The 21,142-nt window shown below is 39.1% G+C and overlaps 1 protein-coding gene across 1 annotated transcript; it reads left to right on the top strand.

Annotated features, from left to right (window-relative positions):
* Nucleotides 1-6,537: 6,537 nt before the first annotated feature.
* TARS3 (threonyl-tRNA synthetase 3) lies at nucleotides 6,538-20,775 on the top strand (the record flags this gene model as incomplete). The annotated part of the gene is made up of 19 exons (XM_080351557.1): nucleotides 6,538-6,789; nucleotides 7,359-7,451; nucleotides 8,238-8,428; nucleotides 8,985-9,108; nucleotides 10,222-10,343; nucleotides 11,141-11,258; nucleotides 11,827-11,891; nucleotides 12,534-12,612; nucleotides 13,835-13,981; nucleotides 14,384-14,482; nucleotides 14,812-14,978; nucleotides 15,449-15,611; nucleotides 16,483-16,620; nucleotides 17,062-17,139; nucleotides 17,234-17,334; nucleotides 18,314-18,418; nucleotides 19,056-19,128; nucleotides 19,818-19,932; nucleotides 20,057-20,775. 19 exons carry the CDS (start codon nucleotides 6,538-6,540, stop codon nucleotides 20,203-20,205), a joined length of 2,379 nt encoding a protein of 792 aa, XP_080207683.1. The 3' UTR covers nucleotides 20,206-20,775.
* Between the last annotated feature and the right edge of the window lie 367 nt (nucleotides 20,776-21,142).

Below are 21,142 nucleotides of genomic sequence, written 5' to 3'. Positions count from 1 at the left end.
TTTCATGCAGCTCCATCTCTGATACAGCCCTCAGTTTTGTTTGCTCTGGTAATGCTGCGAAACGTCTATGGAGATGGTCTGGATAACAATAAAGAAATTTCTCTAATAACTGGTAGTTCAAAATAACATCCACAGTTTGATGTAATTTTGTCTGTGATGTTGCGTTTGGGTAAGTGGCTGAGTTAGGTAGACATAATTTCTTTTGACCTTTTATAGGTAAAGTTGTTTCCATATTCATATTTGCAATAGACTTGAGAGATACAGGTCAGACAATCCATTGGAATTTTGGAAATAAACCTGAAATTCTTACTCCATCTAAACTCCTGCCTGGCCAATGAAGAATTGATTTCATCCTGTATCATATGGACAAGTACCAACCAAATATTTCTCCCCATGGGGTCATTAAGAGCTTCTCTTTATAGTATAATGACAATTTTATGTAAGAAGATTAGAAGAATCAAGTCATTTGCGTCTTGAAGAATAAATACTGCTATAACACTCCTTAAATTACTGTGGGTCTAATTCTTTGAAATAATGAGACAAAAGAGTTCAAAGCAGCGTTAAATCAGCTGTGCACAAGGGACAGTACATCGTGCACTGGGCACATTTCACCAGCACCCGTCTCAGTTGTTGCACTGAACTGCATTAGTCCAGAGCTGGAGTGACCCTTGGAACCACGCCACGTTTCCAGCACCTGTCAAATGGTTCTTCCTGCAGGGCATGAACACAATGCAAACCCATTAAATACCCATATCTGCCAGCATGAGCAGGTCCAGAAACCAGCATCTGGCCCCTGCTGTACACGCAGGTGATCGATAATGGGGATTGATTCTATTGTGTGTGCTCAGCCCGCCTGCCACAAAGAGTCTGTTGGCCGAGCGCAGCGGCAGGATGGCACACGGCTGCTGCGTTAGCTGGCGTGGTGAAGCTACATAGCACAGACATAGCAACTGCTCATTGTGCACCTAGACACTGTGCCTTCCATTTGGATTCCTTTGTCCTGTCAATCAGCCTTTATAGGGTGGAAAAGGCAAATATTTTAATGGAAATAATAAACAATGCTATTTTTCATCATACCTTTCTGTGTACCTTGCAAGAGGGTTTATCAAAATCAATCTAGAAAAACCCACAACTCGTAAAAATGCATAATGCGTAATCCATTTAATTGATTCTACAGCATATGTGTGTGTGAATTTAAACAGATTATGTGCATGAATTAATGTGAATATACAGCATATGTTTTTCTTTGCTTGCTATCCAGTAGATTATTATTAGCAATAGCAGATTCTGAAACTAGCTTTGCACATTTGATGCATGCTACTGGGGGAGGGGAAGAAGGAAAGAGAGTAATAGTGGCCGAGCTAAGGCGGCCGGAGGCATTTTTCTGCCTACACAAGGCACAGACAGACAGAATGGATCAGGGATGCTGTTTCAACAGTATCCTTCACTCCTTTGGAAATGTGCAGCATTGGCTTTCTCCTGTTCTCGCTGTATCTACTATGATGTTGTCAGGGAGACAGAGTCCTTGACTTGCACCCAGCTGCCGAGGCCGTCACCCTTTATAACAGTACTAACCCCCAAACCTGCTGCCCAGCGGAGGATTTAAATCTGTTCTGTGACAGGCCCTGCATGAAATGTTTAGGTGGTATAGAATAAAAATCTCCCTGTGCTGTCCCTGCAGTTAATTCAGAGGAAACCAAAACTTCATTCCAAAATGTGTATTCCAAAAGATCTGTTTTTTAAATGTATTTATAATCCACTGTATTTATATTCATATGCTTAAAAAAAAAAAAGATAGCATAAAGAGGCCCTAAATAGTCTTTTCAGAATGTATTTGTCCATGAAGTACATTCTACATGTATTAAAATCCATAAAAACATTTGTGAATCTCCTTCAATCTTCTTGTAACTGCCGTAAAACTGTACTGTAGATTGATCTTGAAAAGATGATACACTAAATGGGCATCTGTTCATAAGTAAATTATGGTAGAACATCTGTTGCCTTCTCAAGTAATTGGGTCTCTAACTGTAAATTTTTTAGGGTAATCAGGTTTTCAAGAGAGGACACAGAATACAGCTATTTTAAAGGTCAAAATGGTTTTGGCTTTTAATTGTTCCTATTTATTAAAATTCTTACAGTACTAAGTCTTACTGTTTTGTATTTATAAATAGCTGTAATATTAAGGTGTTTAAACCTGTTACTGAATGGACTGGTAAAAGACGTTATTCTTTTAATTAAATTCTAAAAGGACATTCTGTATATAAGCTTTGAGCACAACCCTGCAGTCATTGCTGAGAAAACTCTAGCTGACTTGAAAGACTCAAATTCAGAATATAACAGACATAAAAAAAGAAAAGTAGGTCACTAGGATATAATCGTAAACATTCCACACATTTTTTCACATTATCTTTGCTAATACGTAGTAAAACATTGTTTCTCGAATAGGTATGAATAGCGTCTGATGTCCAAATAACATTGTGATTATCTTCAATTATATTGTTGATTTTTAGCACTGCAATCTTTTTCACGCCGTTGTTTACAGATAGGCATAGTAAATAATGTGACTTACAAGAAAAATGTGAAAGGGATCGATTACTCGGGCGCTATGCCTACAGAACTTCGCAATCTATTTTTAAGTATTTCAGAAATGGGAAGGAAAGTAAAAGATCAATGTTACATTTCTGAGCTAAGTGTTATCAGTGGTACTTAGGAATCCTTTTCCCTGCCTTGACTCTTATTCATTAGTAGCAGCAATGGTAATATACAGTATTTTGCTACCAGTTTAAATGTTCAAAGTATAACAATAACATTTCTGTTTAATATATTTTCCTTCCCTTTATTTTGTCTTTTATAACAAAGAACCCTAAAGACAGGAAATACTCTCTCTTGTTTAGTGCAAGAGAGAAAGTAAACACTAATTATAGCAAATAACTATTAGTGTCAAAGGATTCCAAGACATTACCAATATACACTTAAGCATTTCAGAGCAGACAGTGACCTTACCTTCATAGCCAAGGAGAAAGCTTGTCAGCAAGTTCGGACAGACCTCCTCCAAAACAGAACAAAAAGCAGAGAAAGCACTTGGGCCTTTTAAAGAGAGTTTATCTAAAAAATATTCCGTTCTCTTCTTGCAGCTCTCCTGGGACCAAATGTCTTTGTATTCCTCCAAGGAAAAGACTCTCTTGTAAACCAAATATGACAGCACTTTGTTCACATCCAGCTCTTCCAGTATTTTCTCTCTCTGATTGCTTGGGATTTCAGAAAGCCACTTATTCCTGTTTTCCTTTTCTCTTTTGGTAGATTTTGCACAGTTATAAAACCAGGATTTGGCTGTTCTTCCAAACATTTTGATATTTAAATAGAAAATAGAAAAATCGACTTCTGCATTTATTGTGCAGTATTCAGTATGCAAAGTAAACATAATGTGGATGGATAGAATGCAAATACATACTGCTGTCTGTAATTATTGTAATTCTAATGGAATAAACAAGGCCTACATACAAATTATAAAGAAATCTAGCTCAGTGCCTGCAGCCTCCTAAGAGGATTACGTTACACTAATTAGCCCTTTACAACTGTTAACAGCTTCTGAACCGTAATGATGAGACTGAGAATTGCTTAGTTACTGTTACTTTTTAATTCTGTAGCTGATCTTCAAAGATATCCCTTTGCAAAAAATAATTCATTTAAGAAGACAGCTGATCAAACTGAAATAATCTGTACAAGCTGGTACAGGACATAAAATAAAGTGTCTTCTGTACTTTTGATTTTGTATTCCTCAGAGGCCATACCCAAGCCCCAGTATAAATTCCCTCCACTTCTTATTATTTCATAAAATATTAGCTTTACATTGCAGTGGAATTATACATTCAGAAAGCATGTTTCTGTAAATATATTGTAATCCTACATGCAAAAGGTAAAAAAAGGTTACAGAATAAGAGCGTTTTTTTTTTGTGAAAGCAAATACATCACGTTTAAGTGTAACATTTCTGCATGTTTAGATATTTAAGTTGTGTCCAAGCAAAATAAGACACCATAGAGCGTCCGTTCGATGCACCAGGTTTCACGGGGAGATTATTGCAGTCCTGGTGGAGGTGGTTCTGCCACGGTTAATCACTCATTGAGGATCCCACATTACATAACCTCCCTTACGCAAATGCTGCTTAATACAGGGACTTTTTGGTCTTGTTTTCATACTCTCTGTCAATATAAATTCCCTGAGTACTTCCTGCCTCCTCCTCCTGCTGTTTCTTAGTCTATTTTTTCTGTTTCCATTACTGCCAACTGATAGTGCATCCGTGGCCTCACTCGTGCGCCCGTATCTGTGGTTCTCTTAAGGGTACTTTGCCTGTTGTGCAGCAAACAAAACTATTTTGCTATGCTTTTAGGAAAACAAGTTTTGTAGTATTTTAAGCCCTTATGATCTTAAGATGCAACCACTGGATCCTCCTGTCAGGCTTCTGTTTTGGAAATTTCAAGGGTTTGTCAGTGAGCACTAAAGTTGAATGCTGACCATATAATCATTTAGGAATTTTATTGTGTAGATCCCCATCTGAACAATTAACTAGCCAGGCTTCACGGAACCATTTGGAAGTGTTGCCTGGCACCTTGTGGTCAGTTGTACATGGAATAGAACAAGCCTGGTGTGTGACACATTGTCTGGAGTAGAGGACAAGTGGAATGATGTGTTAGTTTAAGCTGTATTAACGGTCCTGGTTTATAGTGTTGTGGCTTATTGACCACAGCAGTGAGATTCTCATGCTGCTTCTGTAATCATCGCACGGTGTCAAACCCCTGGCGAAGGTGACCCGCCTGGGCAGACAGGTGGGGAGAGGTTCCGCTGTCCCAACGGTGAGTCGGGCAGTGCAAAACAAGGGTGGTACACAGCAGGCAGAGGAATGGGCCATCCTGTCTGAAAGGCCTGGCACATCTTCTGCGCAACCTTTAAAAGTAAGGGCTCCTTTATAAGCCTAATTCTAAAGATTCCGTTTGATTTTGGAGCCTCTGCAGGGGTAATACAAACAGTACCCAGCCCAAGTCTTTCCATAGTCTTAATGAAACCTCTTGTTATTTTCCTTTCTGAGTTGTTTCTCTCTCAGAAGTTCTACTCATATTAATACTGCAGTATCTCAGCAGGTAAAAGATCCTGATGCAGCCTGGTGATCCACATGTGTTAGACTGTGTCTTATGAATCAGCCGTCTCAGCCACTAGAACGTCTGATGGTACGTTTTCCCATTACTTCAAGCCCAAAGTTACAGGTTTTGGGTTCATAAGTTAGTGCCCAAAGATGACATACAGAGGACATAACCTGAATACATTTCTCAGAGTTGAACCTCAAAACTAAATCTGTGTTTATTTTATTGTGCTGATAATGCTGATCATCATCAGTGTCCTAAATGGAGTAATGAATTCTGCACAGTAGTGAATTTAGAAGTCACAAAAACCAGGTAATCTGTCAGATTAATCATTAAATGAATGTTTAAATGAAGCTATAGAGTATATCCTATTTTTACACACATCCATGGCAGTTTTGCCCACGACAGTCCATTGTTGAAGAAGAGTGACCTTGCTATAATAGGGGGCAGATAGAGGTGTTGGCAGGTTGCATCTCTTCAGAAAAGCAAGGAAGAATTGGTGCAAATGAAAAATGGATATAGGTATTGGGTTCGCTGAGGGATATTCTTAATATACCTTAAAGAACAAATTTTTTTTTATTTTTTAAGGCATTAAGAAGTTTAGCTGATGCAGAATGACTAGAAGAATTAACTGCAAAGGTGTACAAAATTCTGGGCATTCACGGGAGAGAAAACAGTCATCTGCAATGAGAATGCAAAGAAAGGTTGGTATAATATGGACTGGTTAATATGGGCAAGGAATTGTACTAACCGCAGCAGTTATCCAGGGTAATGGGAGACAGAAATGACAGCTTGAAATTTGGGAGTATGCAGTATAGGAGTGTCTTCGGGCTCCATGCACTGAATTATTTATGCTATTTTTTTCTAAAGGAGTACAATGTTTTGGGCCAGAAATGTTCCCATTACTTTAGTTGGTAAAATAATATATCCTTTATGTATGATATACTATATAGTATATATAGTATACATACTATATAGTGTTCATACTATATATACTATTTTTTATATATATACACTATATTTTTTATATCTATATACACACTATATACTATATTATATATAGTATCTTAACACCACAAAGACTCTACCATGTCACACACCTCCTCAGACAGGAGTTGTGGATATTGACACTTCCCCATTGCTGCTCGGAGCACGACGGGCGGGTCTGTTTGATTAGCACCGCGGCAGCGAGGGCCGCACATCGCTATGTTCCAATTAGGAGGAGCAATAATGGCCACAGGAGCTCTCCTGCGAGGCCCCAGAGTGCCCGGGCAGGGTCACCGCCGCGGAGCGGCCGCAGAGGGGCAGGACCGCGACCAGGAGGCCGGGGGGCGGGCCCGGGGAGGCGGGCCCAGGGCTCCCGGGAAGCCGGGCGGGGCGGTCCCGCTGCAGGAGGGGGAGATGGCGGGCGCGGCGGCCGAGGTGGCGGAGCAGCGGCTGTGGCGGCAGGAGCAGGAGCTGCGCTGGCTGACGGCGGAGGTCGGCCGGCTGAAGGAGCGGGAGGCGCCGTGCGGTGCCGGGAGCTGCAGCCCCGAGCTGCAGCGGCTGAGAGCCGAGAACGAGAAGCTGCGCTACCGCCTCCTGCACCTGCGCCGCAGCCTGGCGGCCGAGCTGGGCCGGGCAGCACCGGCGGAGCCCTTGGCCGGCGGCGAGGTAGAGCCCGCGGGGGGCCGGGACAGCCCCGCGGGGGGCCGGGACAGCCCCGCGGCGCCTCTCGGTGCGGGCGGCAGGGCTGGCGGGGAGCGCGGCCGCATGCGGGAGCGGGCCCGGCCGCTGCGGGAGCGGGGCAGGGACAGTCCCGGGGCGGAACGCAGGGCAGCGGGAGCCCGGCGGGGCCTGTGTCCGCGCCTGGAGCGCCGGGCAGCGCCTCTCCGCAGGGGCCCTGCCTTTTCCCGGCGGTGCAGTAACTTCAGCAGGCCACCGAACGCTGTTTTTGTTGCCCACTAGCCCGGTTTATTCTCCCGGGCTCTCGCTGGGGAGATTGTGCCGGTGGCGGTTGCAGTAGTAAAATTGGGGAAATTGAGAAGATTTTGCTTGGCGAGCAGTTTTGCTGTGTCCACTGAACATCAAAAGGATGCAGTTTAGATGTGTCATGCAAGGTCTTTCCTCTGTAATTGCCTTTTTAGCCCAGTATTGCACTGATCCGGTTAGTTTTGTTTCAGTGATTGCTGGGAAAAGTCTTAAAGGCATAACGCTATACTAAATATTATCACGGTTTTCAGAAAGTCTTCAGTGCAAGTCCAGCTGTTACAGTGCATCAGAATAAAGAGGAAAGGAAAAAAGAAAATGAAGGTGTGAACCAACGTCAGAATGATGTAAGTGGTTATTTTATACCACATAATAATAGAAGAAAGAATATTTTTTGGCTAGGTTCAGAGAAGGTGCTGAAATCTGAAATACTTTTCTGTATCAGATTTTGAAAAGAAGGCTTGCTGTAGTGTGCATATAGAAAAAAATCATTATCTAAGAGCTTTGCCTTGGATGTGATTAGGAGGGTTACTTATACCTTCTTAGATCTCTACTTTTTATGTAGGAGAAGGATTTGGGCTGTTGGGAAATAAGGGTCAGGATACTGTGGTTCCTAAAAGAGCGATGGTTCGTGAGTAGTTAAACAGCGTGCGTGATGACAGAAAGAGGATGTTGGCAGCACTAGCTGGAGTTCAATAGATCTTCACAATTCACCTTACATTAAACTAAAGGAAACTTCCTGTGAATTATCTTACTTGATTGTGATGCTTTGAATGGATGGGCAGAAGTGAGGGCTTGTTGGAGTGATCCAAACTTGTCTCAGATGTCAGCCAAATGCAAATTCTGAGACAGGAATGTAGGCAGATTTCTGAGGTCAAACTCACAAGGCGTTTAGGCCCAGATTGATAAAGACACATTGGAAAATTGGAATGCTGCTATGAAATATTCGGCAAGTTGGATGAACTATCCTGTGTATGATAATTTACAAACACTTTACTGTGTATGGGTATAAATTCTAGTACAGTGAAATCTGGTCTCAGTTGGAACCTCTAGGAATGCATGAATGCTGTGAATCCTTTTATTCTGTTTCTCTCACAAATATCAATGTGTATGATATAATCTATTTGTTACAGCTACAGTGTGCGCCAAGCTTCATAGAAGACAGACTGAAGCTTTACGAAGCACTCAAAAAAGAACATGATGCTTTGCTAGCTCACAGAGCGGCCAACCAGAGCAAACCCATCAAAATTAGCCTGACAGATGGAAAGATGGCTGAAGGGGAATCTTGGAAAACCACGCCGTATCAATTAGCTGTAGGAATTAGGTAACCTGCAGATTGAAGGAGTTGAACTTTTACAGTGATGAATCTGTTACTATCATCTCTTACCTTTTTGCATAAAATATATGTGTCTCGGTCAGTGGATGGTGACTCTCTTAAGTTGGTTTATTTGGAAAACATTGAAACTTCAGCTTAATGCAGAAGAAATGACTGGAGGAAGTTACTGTTCTGAGTGATGCTTGAGGTTCTGTGCTGGGATCATAACGCTTGCTTCCAGTTAAAAAATAGAATAATCAGTGAGACTGTTAGGAATTGATAGAAACATCTGGAGTTTTGTGAGTTACTAGATAACAGAGGCTGCTGTTAGAAGCAGTCTTTCCTCCAGATCCCCAGCACTAAAAACTATCAAATGAAGCTTTTAAGACCTTAAGAGTCTGTACCTTAAAAACAGAAGAGTTTTTAAGAAAACCACAGACACAAAAACTGTAAGTCTTTAGGTGCCACAAAGCGTGAGTGGGTTTTTAGGGGGTTTAGAAACCCAAGCACTTTTGCAAATCTGAACCTAAATATTTTGGTCTCTTCTCATCATCTGTGTTTTCAGTCAAGCGTTAGCTTCAAATGCAGTCATAGCAAAAGTGAATGGTGAGTTGTGGGACCTGGATCGTCCGCTGGAGGGAGATTGTACTCTGGAGCTGCTTACGTTTGATAACGAAGAAGCAAAAGCTGTGAGTAGATTCTCATTGGTTTCTGCTTGATTAAAGGAACTAATGACATGAAATTGATTGCAGCATTAGGCTTTTAAACATCTTGAATTAAAAAACAAACACCCGAACTATTCAAGTAGTGTATTTGTCATGATTCAGCAAAGAAAATGAGATGCTAAATACCTATGATTTATAGGTGAATAAAATCTTAGTATTCTTTTCTTCCCTTCTCTTTTACATAAGCAGGTTGTTTTTCAAACGAGATCCTACAGAATATCTTGATTTGTATGCTGACTTGAAACAATTTGATGTTTTCTAAAACTCATGTTTGACTCCGTGTATTTGAAGATCAGACACTGAATGCAACAGTGAAGCTGTCCTACAGTTTTCTGAAAATTGTCCGATATAAAATTTGAGTCATAAATAAAATCTATACCTCCTTGTACCAGCACTGTTTATTAGAAACTTAAGTAGCCATATCTTGGTCAATTTAACTATGAATATACTTAATGGGATTCAGTCTTTAGCCTACGTTTAGCATTGTGCACTAGAATTAGACTTTGTTTTGTCAAAGAATTTTTTATGTGATGAAGCTTGTTTGAGGCTTTTCAGGAGCCTGTAAAGGATTTATCTTGTAGCAGAGGCTATAAAGTGGTCTGAATTAATAGGGACTTAGAACATAAGAGTGGTATTGATCTACTGGGTTGTTGATCCCCTCTTGTGATGTTTCAAGTAATGTGGTTTGCAGTCCTATTAAGTGTACTGCATGTCAACGATGGTAACTTACTGGCTGCATAGGTTTAGATGAAGTTAGTATTGCATAGACTTTAACTGACTGGAAACTAACTTATGAATTAACAAGGTGCAGTAAGTGCCAAGGTGACAGAATTGTGCAGAGGTATAATGATCATTCACACTGAAATACAATGGACTTTATTGCTACATGTGCCATTGTATTAATAATTCAGTGTACTTCAAAATGAGAACAGAAAATTGTTGTGTTTCTCACAGAACTTAAACAACATTGATTGGAGTGCATTTCCCATCTGTGGATATACTTCTGTTTTGTTTTTTTTTCTTTTTAGTTATACAATGCCTGTGACCCATGACGTGCTCACCTGACTTTATTTGCAGGTTTATTGGCATTCAAGTGCTCATATTCTTGGGGAGGCCATGGAAGGCTATTTTGGAGGCTGCTTATGCTACGGACCACCAATTGAAAATGGTTTTTATTATGACATGTACATGGAAGACAGGTAAAATTTCAGTGTCTGAGAAATGTAATACTCTGTATTGAAGATTGATGCTAGAGCTATTTTTGCTTTTTTGCAGGTTAAAAGTAAGATCGTATATTTAGTACAGTGTAAACCCGACAGGTTCGTCTTCTACATAATATAGATCTGTGTATACACATATACGAAGTGTGTGTGTGTATATTAAAATGCAAGAGCAGTGTTCAGACACCTCCTTAAGACTTGCAGTTGTTGAATAGTCTGTAAAAACATGTGGAGTGTTTGGGTAAAACTTTCTGAAGTTCCTGAGAGATAGAGGAGACAGTTTCTTGAAGAATCCTGGGAGTTAAGTTTCAAAGTGCCATAGTGACTTGTAGAAATGGCACGTATGCATGTAACTTGTACCGCTGTTTACTCCTTTTCTAATCCTGGTGCACAGCTTTACAATTCTGTTTTTTCCTTGTTTATCTTTCTGTAGTCAGGGAGAATACTGAATCTGCATCAGCTGATAAACTAGCTCTTGCAGCTGGGTTGAGCTTTTTTTTTTTCTTAAATCATATATACTTTGAGCTACAGATCTTCCAGACATTTAAACATGTCAAAGAATGATTGCAGTGTGTTTGTTCAGGGTGATAATATTTGTGTTTCTGAGTTGAGTGTCTGAAAGTACAGCCAGTTGTAAGAAACTAAGAAAATACTGTGACAAATCATAACAACACTTTCAGTGTTTTTCAAATTAGACCACTAGAAAGTGGTCACTTAAAAATGGGAATATCAAAGTGAATAATTTTAACTTCTTTTTCTTGTGTTTATTTGTTTAGAGGTGTATCTAGTACTGAATTCGCACTACTAGAGAACCACTGTAAAAACATCATAAAAGAGAAGCAGGCTTTTGAAAGGCTGGAAGTCAAAAAGGAGATCTTGTTAGACATGTTTAAGGTAAATCTTTGGAGTAGCTGTGATTCTGCTACAATGGTCTTTTAAAATGTGACTTCTGTAAAGTACTGCATTTGACTGACTCAATGGAATAGCATCCTTTTCCCCCTCTCCATATCGTTCTCAAGTGTTTATGATGTTTTCAGGCAATAATAAAAACAATGTATTACACAAGAACGCCTCAAGCGTGACAAAGAAATTAGTGCATGAAAGGCACACATTCAGTCTGGCTCACTTGCAAAGACAAGTCAAAAAAGACTTTGTCCTCTAGTTCCCTCTTGTATACAGTCAATATTACCAGTCTCACTGTACTACCTTTTATTTGCCTTTCAGAAGTGCTTTGAGGTGTTCAAGTGGTAACCACTATGCTTAACACACCCTCAGGGAAATCAGGACATTTTTGTCTCTCCCGTCTTCTGAAAGGATGTTGAACTTCTGCATACATCTGTGTGTTCATGTGACCTTTTAGTTGTGTCTTTTTCTGATGCATTTGCATTATTACATAATTTTCAAACATAATTTTATTGGTCATTTTATTATTGTTCCTGACTTTTCATGTTTCCCCATGCAGTATAATAAGTTCAAGTGTCGTATCCTTAATGAGAAGGTGAACACACCAACTACCACAATATACAGGTAAACAATATTAAGTTTAAAAGGTATTATGAAATATTTCTATAGTTAGGTTTATTTCATTTCAATTGAGGGGATTTTTTTCCCTAGCTTCTGACTATTTGTGTGATTGGGACTTAAGTTTATAATTGACTGATTTTACATAAGTAGCAATATTCTTTCTCTGCTGGGACAGATTAGGTAACTTGTGGACAAATGGCAAATCCACTGTTCACCCATTCTTTGAATTGCTGAGTAATGGGTAAAGCTGACTCTTAGCTCAATGTGGGGTGAGGATACTATTCCTTCAACTGCCAGGGATAAAATCAGTTAGTTGCAAAATGGCTTTTTTTTTTTTTCTGTTTCTGCATAGTTTGAAATCTCCTGGCCAACTTTTAACAAAGTTTACATATGGAACAATGTGAATTACTAAGTGTGCTATGATGCTCTTGATTATCAAGCGTGCTGAGTATTTACTGAGTGACAGTTATGCTTCAGGTAGAAGGCACAGTTACATTTAAGATGAACTGCATTTGCTGGGTGTTGCATATGAACGCTTATTAGTGTGTTTGAACATGTCAAGTGTTAACTTGTATGCCATTAGTGACTGTCTTTAAAAATGTTGGAGTGTTTTGAAATTATCACTACTTGTCTTTTGGTATATAGATGTGGTCCGCTGATTGATCTCTGCAGGGGTCCACATGTGAGACACACTGGAAAAATTAAGGCCTTCAAAATATTTAAGGTAAGTTTAAATTAACTGTGCATTAAAACTTAACTAGACTATGGGTCAGTTAATAAATTTGAGTATTTATTTCTCCTGAAATGATTATGCTAGGGCCCTTTGTATTGTTTTCTGTGCTTCCTCTGCAAGTAGTCCTTAATTTCTTTCCTTGCTCTTATTGTACAAGTAGAACTACAGGCTTGCATCATTCATCTGCTTCCAAAGTTTACTGATTCTTGACCATCACAGTATAGTACATCAGTTAACAGCATCTTTTTTATTGAGTATTATTGCAGTAACGTTTGTTTAGACTATAAGGAAAAGCACAGCACAAATAAGCTGGCAGTGACTGTGTTGCTGTGGAACCAGTGATACCGTGCACTGCAGCGAGTGTGGTGCCTGAGCTCCTGTGGCAGCACCGTGCTGGTATCTGCAACCAGCGCTGCACTGGGTAGTACAGATGTGCTAGTGCTGTACTAGCTGTGCTGTACTGGCTGTCACATCTGTGTGCTCTATGTGCGTGCACTCAATTCTGCAGTAAATGAGCATCCAAGATATTCATTGGGTCATAAAATAGTGTTTTGACGTTGTATGACGGTATCTTTCAGGTCCAGGAGGTAAAGTGGACATTGGCAGATCTGCAAGTGCTGCTGTTTAAAAATGGCATTGCTCACAGGAAAGCCAGAGACAGTGTTTGCAGATACCTCTGCTTATGATGTAATTTAAGCTACTTGCAGATGCTAATTTGGGTAACCTTATTAGACTGACCTCATTGGAACATTCATCATAGTTGCTTTTGCTGGCCTCCTAGCTGAAGTTTATGGAACTCTGCGTTCCAGGGATTAAGTGTTAGATTGTCAGAACAGCTAGGGTTTAACTGGGAGAGTGAGTTGATTTCGTTTTGTCTTTTGTTTTTCTGTACTTCATTATGTTTTGCACATAAACACCTGCTGCTTTTTTAGAAGATAAAATGTGAGATGATAAAACATGATGAGAGTTAAACCAGCGTACCTAAGTAGAATAAGAGTATGGCTTGACCAGTCATTTTTGTTTATGTCTTCTGTATTAGTATGCTGAATAAAAGGCAGTGCAAGTATCTTTCTTTTATAAACAAATACTGGATGACTGTGTATAATTCTGTTCCCAAGGAAAAAAAATCATAACATTTGAATGCATTAGTGTTTATTCCTCCTTTCCCTGAGATTACATAATATTATCTTAAAGTATGGGTTTTTTGCATCAGAATTCATCTACTTATTGGGAAGGAAAATCTGACATGGAAACTCTGCAGAGAATATATGGTATATCCTTTCCTGATAACAAAATGATGAAGGAATGGGAAAAATTCCAGGAAGAAGCCAGAAACAGGGACCATAGGAAAATTGGAAAGGTACACTATTTCATGGTCAACTTTTCTTTTATGCATCTGTAGTAGAATTCTGTCTGGTTTGTGGAGGAGTTTTGTGGTGATTTTTTTTTCCCAGTTGGAGCGGGAGCCAGTTCTGTGATTTTCTTTGTGTCTGTTGTATTTTAAAATTTTAATTCTTCAAGCTCAACTTGTCACTTGCACACAAATATTAAACTAATGGTGGGAAGAAGTAATGGGGTAGTCCCTCGATTTAGGGAAGTATATCTTAAACCTTTTAATGGGGGATATTTTCAGATCCTACCTAAACCACTGTATTTTTCATAGAAGAGAGATATTCTTGTAAATTGTATACAAACATAGGTTGGTCATTCTGTAGTTACATCTGAAGTGGTACTTACAGCATTATGGTTTTAATGTACCTAGGAGCAAGAACTCTTCTTCTTTCATGATTTGAGTCCTGGAAGCTGCTTTTTCCTCCCCAGAGGTGCCTTTCTTTATAACACACTCGTCGATTTCATACGAGTGAGTATATGCTAATGTGACTCTTACAAGCCTAGTATCAGTCGTTGATCTTAAGTGATAGGCCATTCATAGCCCTGACCCATCCTCAAAAAGAGAAACATCAATTAATGTAAACATTTACCAGATTTTCACCCTACAGATCTAACGTTTTTGAAGACAGGGCAGAGTGAAGTGTTGCCGTGTGCTTTTTCTGGCTGTGTAAAATCTACCTGTGCGGTAGCCCTTTAGTCTCCCAGTAAATTGCCATCATAAGAACACAGTTAAAAAGAATCAGGCTTTTGCTTGTCAAAAACTCTGCCACCCTTAAAAATATTGAATTTGTTTTATAGGAGGAATATCACAAGCGTAATTTTACTGAAGTTGTGTCTCCGAACATCTTCAACAGTAAACTCTGGGAAGCTTCAGGACACTGGCAGCACTACAGTGAGAATATGTTCTCTTTTGAGATCGAGAAGGAGACTTTTGCCCTTAAACCCATGAATTGTCCAGGACATTGGTTCGTACACTCAACTGAAAAACTTCTTTTCTTTTATTTGTCCTTTGTGGGGCTACGGGGAAATAAATGAAGTATCAATACATGTTAGCATGTATGTTTATGACAGACTACTGAGCAACTAGTGTGTTCAGAGAGCTCCCCCGACAGTGCCCCGGAGCAGAGCAAACGCACTTCTTGTAGGAGGCTCTTCCACTAAGTCTGCACTAAGTGAGCTGGGTCTGTGCATGCTAATACTAGTCTGTGCCACGAGTAAGTACAAATTATATTGCCTGGAGATACACATCAGATGTGGTGTACCGAAGGAAGGTAGAGGTGAACCAGTTTTGATTGTTGCTCTCAGAGTGTTTTTTTTGAATGAATAAAAACTTCAAAATGCGATTACTATCTGCACTGACATAGGTTTAGTTTCTGTGTTGTCTTAAATCTTCTCTAAGAAGGATAAAAGGAATGTTCTTTCTTGTTCTTTCTAGCTTAATGTTTGCCCATCGTCCACGGTCCTGGAGGGAATTGCCTCTTAGACTGGCAGATTTTGGAGTTCTTCACCGAAATGAGCTCTCTGGAACTCTCAGTGGTTTGACTCGTGTAAGGCGCTTCCAACAAGATGATGCTCACATCTTTTGTACAATAGAACAGGTAAAAAACAAACAAAACCCACAACCCCCAAAAAACCTCACATCATGACCAACCCTTCCCCTACCAGTCAGCAAAAAAAAGAACCCCATCCCAGTGCAAACCAACATTGAACAGGAAAAAAATCCCCAAAATATTGAACCTCTAGCTTCTTCTGTTGTGTGGCTTTGTAGTGTGGTGTTGCTTTGGATAGGGTCTTTTGATAGGTTTATGTGCTTTCTTCTTAGCCACCTGGAATGCTGTATTTCTTTACCTTCCACAGTATTCCTTACATTAATAGCCTCTTGGACTTTGTTTCTCTGTTACAAGTTTCTCAAATAGTAGTGCCATAATTTGTGTTATTCATTTTTCTCTTTGAAATTAAAAAAATGCTGATGTCAAAAGAAGAAAAACATGTTACTTGAGTGACATTATTGATTGTGAATTACACTGTAAGATTTTCTGTACAGGTTTTTTCCCTTTAGAAAGAAACATTGGGCAACTAAATCCCCAAAGATAAAATCTTTTGCATCTCCCCCTGAAAAGAAAACAGCTCTTGACCACATTTTGTTTTCCATAGTAATTGTGAATAAATGCTCCATTTTAGCAGAAATGCCATAGATTTCAGTGAAGCTATGTGAATAGATTGATGTGCTCCTGTCAAGTCTGACTCGTGCAGTGTGGCTCCAGAAGCCCAGGCTTACCAAGAACACTGCTTTTCATGCCCTGCTTTCGAGCCACCACACCTCAGTTCTCTCTTCACACATTGCCCACATTTGGGGTTGTAAAATGTAATTTTTATGTGATTTTTTTTTTTTAACTTAAAGGTTTATGAGGAATTTGTTAAATCAAATTTTATGTAAATAAATATTAACTAACATGTTTTATGTTTAAGATCGAAGAAGAAATTAAGGGCTGTCTTGATTTCTTGAAGTCAGTGTATGCTGTCTTTGGTTTTACCTTTCAACTACATCTCTCTACAAGACCAGAAAATTATCTAGGAGAGTTAGAGATCTGGGATCATGCAGAAAAGGTAATTAATGTAAAAGCAAACAAACAAACCCTTTAATATTTGTATTTGCAGAGGTGAATATTTAACTTAGTTCTTTCATGTTGAATAGTGAAATTGCTTAAATAACGTGCTAAATATTGTCCTCAGTGGAAATGCTTGTTGAAAAACATCACATTAAATGTAATATTTTTGTATAAAATGAGAATTTTCTGATTCTTACATAACCCCTTATCTTGAGCTGATTTGATTTTTATTAATCTTTTTTTGAATTAATGGCAACATTTGTACAAGAAACTACTGTTATTTCGAAATTATTTATTGTAAATGACTAAATGCTTGAACAATAGGAGTTGTGCTGCCTGTTGACTTCCTTTGTAATTCAAAGGCAAAGGCTTTGACTTACAGTAATGAAAGGCCTTGCTATACCTTTTAAAATTATTATTTATTTTTTTTAATGATTAGCAACTTCAAAACAGCTTGAATAACTTTGGAGAGCAGTGGAGTTTGAATCCAGGAGATGGAGCATTTTATGGTCCTAAGGTTAGTGAATCAGCATTTTGACACAATTGTGGGATGGACAGGAATACAGACACAATGCAAGGGAACTATTTAACTGTGGTGTTTTGCTTCACAGATTGATATTAAAATCAAAGATGCTATTGGCAGGTACCATCAATGTGCTACTATCCAACTGGACTTCCAACTACCCATTCGATTTAATCTTACTTACGTTGGGTGAGTGGTTAAGCTAAATATCTTCCTCTTTTAAATGAAATAATAGTGAAAAAAATGGTGACTTTCATTATATCTAATCACCACGAAACTGAGATGTCTTAATGTTCTGTTGCTCACTTAGCAAATGATGAGTTTGTGCATCAGTAGCCTGGTCAGCAGGGGAAACATCCCTGGGGAGTGGAGGACTGAGTCACAAGCTTGGAAATATTTCTTGCTACAGCGTCAGCTCACTCCAGTTGTACGTGCTGCTCATTGCAGGAAAATGTCATGATCTGTTTTGTCTGCCGGTTCTGAGGACAACTGATCACATTGAATGCTAAAGAAAACTCCATTGAGTCAGTTTTCACTTCCAGCCTGATCACTGTGTCTCCTTTGAAGACGTTGCGTGCAAAATCAAACATGTCCTAAGGAGTCAGCATGTTGGAAGAAGTACTTTGTTGTTTTTATCAGGCAAAGTTTGTTAACTTTGAACGCAAACCAAGCATGAGCAGTTTTTAAGGAAAATCTCGTATTGGTTTCCAGCTCGGAAGAGACAGATTCATCCACTACCCGCAGTGGCTTTTTTTTGTTTGTTAATGACAGGATTGTAATTTAAGGAAAGAAATTAACAGTAATGGGTGGTAAGACCCTGTGCGACAAAATACAGGGAAGACAATAGCGGAAAAGGAAGAGTGAGGAAGAACATAAAATATTAAAATGCAGAGAAATGGAGCTGAGTCAGTCAAGTGTTTTTTCAAGCTTAGGAGTTCGTGTCTATGCCACTACCTACAGGCATGATTATTTTAAATCACTATGATTATTCAGTATTCATTTAAAAACCCAGGCGACTTTAAGAAAATTTTATTAAAAATGGTAGATTTTGCCTAAGTGTAAATAACTAAACTTTATCTTTCCTTGAAAAGTAGAATAAAAAATACTAGTAGGATTATCCATGTGAGAGACAAGAATTTTGTTTTGAACTTCACCTGTTATTTTTCAGGAAGGATGGTGATGATAAGAAAAGGCCAGTGATTATTCACAGAGCTGTTTTGGGATCTGTGGAGAGAATGATAGCTATTCTGGCAGAAAATTATGGAGGAAAATGGTACGTGGCACAAAAGCAGGTCTAAGAAATGTTTAATAATGTAGAAAATAGAAATCTTCCCTCATGTCCAATGTATTATAATACAAAATAATATCTCTAGAATTTTCTCAGAATTAGTGGGTACATTACAAGAAAAGCACTCTAATGTTCTGGTCTGAGTTATGATATCCTTTCATTAATAGTTCATTATTAGAAATACAGTACCATGACATTGCAGGAAAAATTATACAATAAAGCAGAAATAAGAATTGTGATTGCGTGTATATGTGCTGCATTCTTCTTGTTCCTTTTTTCTTAAAAACAGAGTTAATTCTTAGTTTCAGCCACCACTGTCCCCTTTTCACTATAAATTTAGAAATAAAAGTGGAAATTATATGAAAAATAAAATTCTGTTAAAAGTTGTGAAGTTATCTATGAAGTGAGCACAAGAACAGAGTTCTGGGTATGTAATTTTATTGGAATAAGTCTATTTGCCATTTTATGTGAACTTGAAGAAGGTGGCATATTATCCAGCATCCTTAGCTAACATAAATATTTTTATAAAGTAAATAAATTATCATTGGGGAAGTTGACTGTAGATATGGATGCAGATGTAAAGCGCACATTGATTTCACGTTTTCCTTGCCCTGCTTGCCAGGCCGTTCTGGCTGTCACCGCGCCAGGTCATGGTTGTGCCTGTGGGACCTACTTCAGAGGAGTACGCCCGGCAGGTGAGCGTAGGACCTTCCCTTTTAGAGTAACAACGATGCTTTAAGAATTTTGGAGACCTGTTTGCGTGGCGACAGAAGTTGTTCCATGTAGTCTAAAATTTGTATAAGCCTGAGAAGGGGATATGTAATTTTTAAGTGGTTTGGGTTTTGTTTTTATGTACATACTTCAGTAATTATTACAGCAGAAAACATTCTGGATGACAAACCTCGTATACTAGCTAATGTTTCATTACAGAGTTACCAGTTTGAAGTAGGGGCAGAGGCCAATATTTTTTCCATTTCCCAGCGTGTGTTCTCCTGACCGCATTACCCCTGACCGTGATGGGTTTGTGCCCCTCCCCTGCTGTTCCTTTCCGCACCCATAAGTGGTTTTGTTCCTTCTCCTCTTTCTCCTTTCTCAGACTGAGGAAGCATTTCTGACACTGAGCAGTGTAGCTGTCTGAAGACATCAGCAAATATTTGATATGGATGCTACCTTGTATTTTCTTCCAGCTGGAGTCCTGCTAAGCCCTTAGGGGGGTGTGCAGTTTTCTTCAAATAACTTCACTGACTTCCTTACAACGGTTCACAAGAGCAAAATTATGCACATACACGAATTAATTACTGGAAGAGAACAGGGATTTAAGTATGAACAGATTTATGTTGTCAAATATTTACTGTAATATTAAGGTTTTTTTCTTTTTTGTTAGGTTTGCAATGAATTTTTTGAAGCAGGATTTATGTCAGATGTGGATCTAGATCAAAGTTGCACATTAAACAAGAAAATCAGAAATGCACAGCTGGCCCAATATAACTTCATCTTAGGTAATAGCAGCATCTTAAATTTCTGCATATCTTTTAAGTTTTAATTCTGGGCATAGAGTTTGTCTAGACTCTCATTTTGTAATGTAGGTACTTGGTTTAATATTGTTTGTGATATTTCTTGTAGTGGTTGGAGAAAAGGAGAAAGCAAATAATGCTGTCAACGTGCGGACAAGAGACAACAAAGTTCATGGAGAGATTTCAGTATCTTCTGCCATTGAAAAACTCAAGAAATTTAAGAGCTCACATATTCTAAATGCAGAAGAAGAATTCTGAGGTTGCTGTTTGGAATAAAACTATTAGCTGCCCATGTGAAACGGTGTTTCTTTCTTCCTTGTACAGCAGCAATGCTCACCTGAGAGAACTTTCAGTTAATGGATGCACAAAGTAAGCGTAGCTATGCTGGTGCTGCAGGAGTCGCATGGGAGGACAGACACAATTGCCAACTCTTTTGACAGTCCCACAGGCTCCCAGTCTTACTGAACAGGTCCTGCGCCTCCGCGGGGCTGCCCTGGTTCTGCTGTGGGGAGCCGAGGCTGGGCCAGGCCGGCTGCCCCGGGAGCACTTTGGTTTAGTCTCTTGCTGACTCCAGGTGATCATTATTTATGTTGGGTTTTTTTTGCGGGGGGTAAGGCACAGCTTGATTTATGTTCATGGGCTACAAATACATCGGCGGCTTTGGAAATCTCAGTGAAACAAGCACTGATTGATTTGGTGTGTTAATCGGATGCTGTAAAGGTGATTGCCAAGAATGAAGCTGAATTATTTGCTGTACCTGTGTGTGGAAAGTGCTTTATTTTTTCCTATGTTTGCTGTTGATTTGGCTTATTTTCTAAAGCAAACAAACCTCTGAAAATACTTTGTATGTAATTTGTTGCTGTATTTGGGACACTGAGAGTGCTGAAAAGGCATAGATGACAATTTTCCTTTTAAAATGCAGCATGTTGGAATTTAAATTGGCCATATTTCTCTGATCTGTTTGTGCTTATGAATGATTTTAAAGTTATTGTTGCAGGCAATTGAATCATATTTTTGGAGAGATTTTATCACGATTTTTTCACTTTTATCTGCTCTTTTTTAGTTACAAGGCTTGGATGGCATTAAATGTGTTACTTAATTATCTAAGCTCTACAATTGTAGTTGTTGCGATTTAAATATCACTGAAATGTAGCAGAAAATACCAGTTGGCACATAAACCCTATCCAAATACAAA

The sequence above is a fragment of the Nesoenas mayeri genome (genome assembly GCF_963082525.1).
Source record: "Nesoenas mayeri genome assembly, chromosome: 11".
Taxonomy (NCBI): Eukaryota; Metazoa; Chordata; class Aves; order Columbiformes; family Columbidae; genus Nesoenas; species Nesoenas mayeri.
This window is presented reverse-complemented; position numbering and strand designations above follow the sequence as displayed.